At 33.5% G+C, this 2013-nt stretch overlaps 1 protein-coding gene across 1 annotated transcript in view; it reads right to left on the bottom strand.

The window, feature by feature from the left end:
- LOC108732776 (serine/arginine repetitive matrix protein 2) overlaps nucleotides 1-2013 on the bottom strand; it is a 35030-nt gene that overhangs the window by 4351 nt on the left and 28666 nt on the right. Inside the window, exon 8 of the mRNA XM_025976593.1 lies at nucleotides 1087-1441. Within this exon, the coding sequence (XP_025832378.1) occupies nucleotides 1087-1441 (355 nt within the window). The remainder of the gene's footprint in view (nucleotides 1-1086; nucleotides 1442-2013) is intronic.

The raw sequence follows: 2013 nt of genomic DNA, 5'->3' as shown, positions 1-2013 counted from the left end.
TATTTTATTAATAATAAAAAGTATTTTAAGTATCCTTTTTTGTTATAAGTTCATCAATTTTATTTTTTTAACTGTAAATTGAATGTATGTGTGTATGTTTTTTGATATATATATATATATATACAGGGTACCTGTAACAGTGCGTACAATTATATTCAGTATACCTTTGGTTTATGCCAAACGTATGCAACATACTGTATATCCGCAAAAAATTTACGTCTACAGTACTCATCAATGCCTCCAACTATACTCCACCCCCGCCCCCCTTTTTAGCGTTGAACCTTCCACCCATTTCTCACCCGCTCCAACGGTGAGCCACCACATTTAAACAATCACAATAAATATATTTTTCGTTAATGAATATTTTTAATATACGTAAAACCCATTGTGAGAGCAACAGAACAAAAAGACGTTCACAATAAAAATAAAAACAACCTTGTTGTAAGCGTTTTATTTTCCATAATAATAAGTCACCTTTGTTATTGTACACATTGTACATTAAATAAATGCATACGCAGCAGGTATAACAATATTGTACCTGTTGTATTATTATTTATCCTATACATGTCCTACATAATTTATGCAAAATTCAGGTGTTAAAAATATTATTGTTTGTCATAGTTATAAAAGTTTAGATGACATCATTTTGCTTAAAATGTTAAGATATTGAATTATTAGATGTACATATGTTATTATTTGTTTATTTGCTCGTTTTTGGTCCCACTGAAGTAAAATTAAATAGTAAAATATTTTTATTTATTTTTTTTCTTCTGAATTTTTTGGTTTCGTTTTAATATTCTATTTAAGGGTTTAATTTTGAAATCATTACGAATTGGAAAATTGGAAATTATGTTTATGAATAGTTCGTTACTTTTATTTTAAAATCTACGCAAAAATAGTTTTATTAGTATTTTTTAAGATGAAAAATATGAGGTACTTTTGCGACTAATATTAATTAATACCTAGACAGTGCTTAACCATCAGATTTTTGTCGAAAAACACCCATACGGGTAAGATTTTTAGCCAGTTACCTCAACCACGTCATATTCTAGCATTTTTTCTTCACTATTACGTCTGGATACTGACCTGTAGTCATTCTCGTTTTCTCCATTCCCATGGTGTTGTTGGTATTTTCTGGGTGACCTCCCGGAACTCCCCTTCACTCCATCGTACTTATTCTCCCTTCCGTAAATGCTACCACCAAACGGGTCTTCGCCCAAGTAGTACCGATGAACCGGCGAACCGCCCCTCCTTCCCGAATCGTCCCTCTCTCTTCGCCTATTCATCGGAGAGCTGTCGCTAATGTTCGTGTCGATGATGTGGCCCTTTTGGTACGACGGTGACGGTGACCTTTGTTTCTGTGCCGCCCTCTGTTGTTGCTTCGCTTTACGTTCAGCGCTTGCTGATCGGATTTTTCCAACCAGTTTTCGAATTGACTGACCTGTAAGGAAATTCAATCGTTTATAAACCGGTAGGAACACTATTCTGGTACAAAACCCTAATTAGTGAAGAACGCTGATAAAACGTGGGCTATTATATTCCCAGATATCTAGCGAATGCTGTAGTGAAAACTGCATCCCAATTCTACATTCGTTTTGACGGGAATCGTACTCAAATAAACAGACAGACAGACAATTATTCCCAACAAAATTATTTTTTTCGTTTTAATAAACTTTATCTTTAAATTATCTCTAGTGGGTAAAGTTTATTCAAACATTAATTCACTAATACATTAAATTAACACTAGTAAAATTCAAAGCGCCTCAATTTAAATTTAGTTTAAAATTTTTAAGCATATTATAATATAGGTAATATATATATACATATTTTTTTCAGGAACAATTTGCGAGAAGTGTGACATAAGAAGAGTTTTGCTGCAAGGGTGAGTTTGGATGTATTTTTTATTGTACTTTAAGGGCGGTAAAATGGTTTTGGCGTAAAACAGGGATGGCGAACCAATGGTACGCGTGCCATTAGTGGCACGCGACACAATGTTTTGGGCACGTCACTAAT

The sequence above is a fragment of the Agrilus planipennis genome, unplaced genomic scaffold, assembly GCF_000699045.2.
Source record: "Agrilus planipennis isolate EAB-ADULT unplaced genomic scaffold, Apla_2.0 scaffold68, whole genome shotgun sequence".
Lineage (NCBI taxonomy): Eukaryota > Metazoa > Arthropoda > Insecta > Coleoptera > Buprestidae > Agrilus > Agrilus planipennis.
This window is presented reverse-complemented; position numbering and strand designations above follow the sequence as displayed.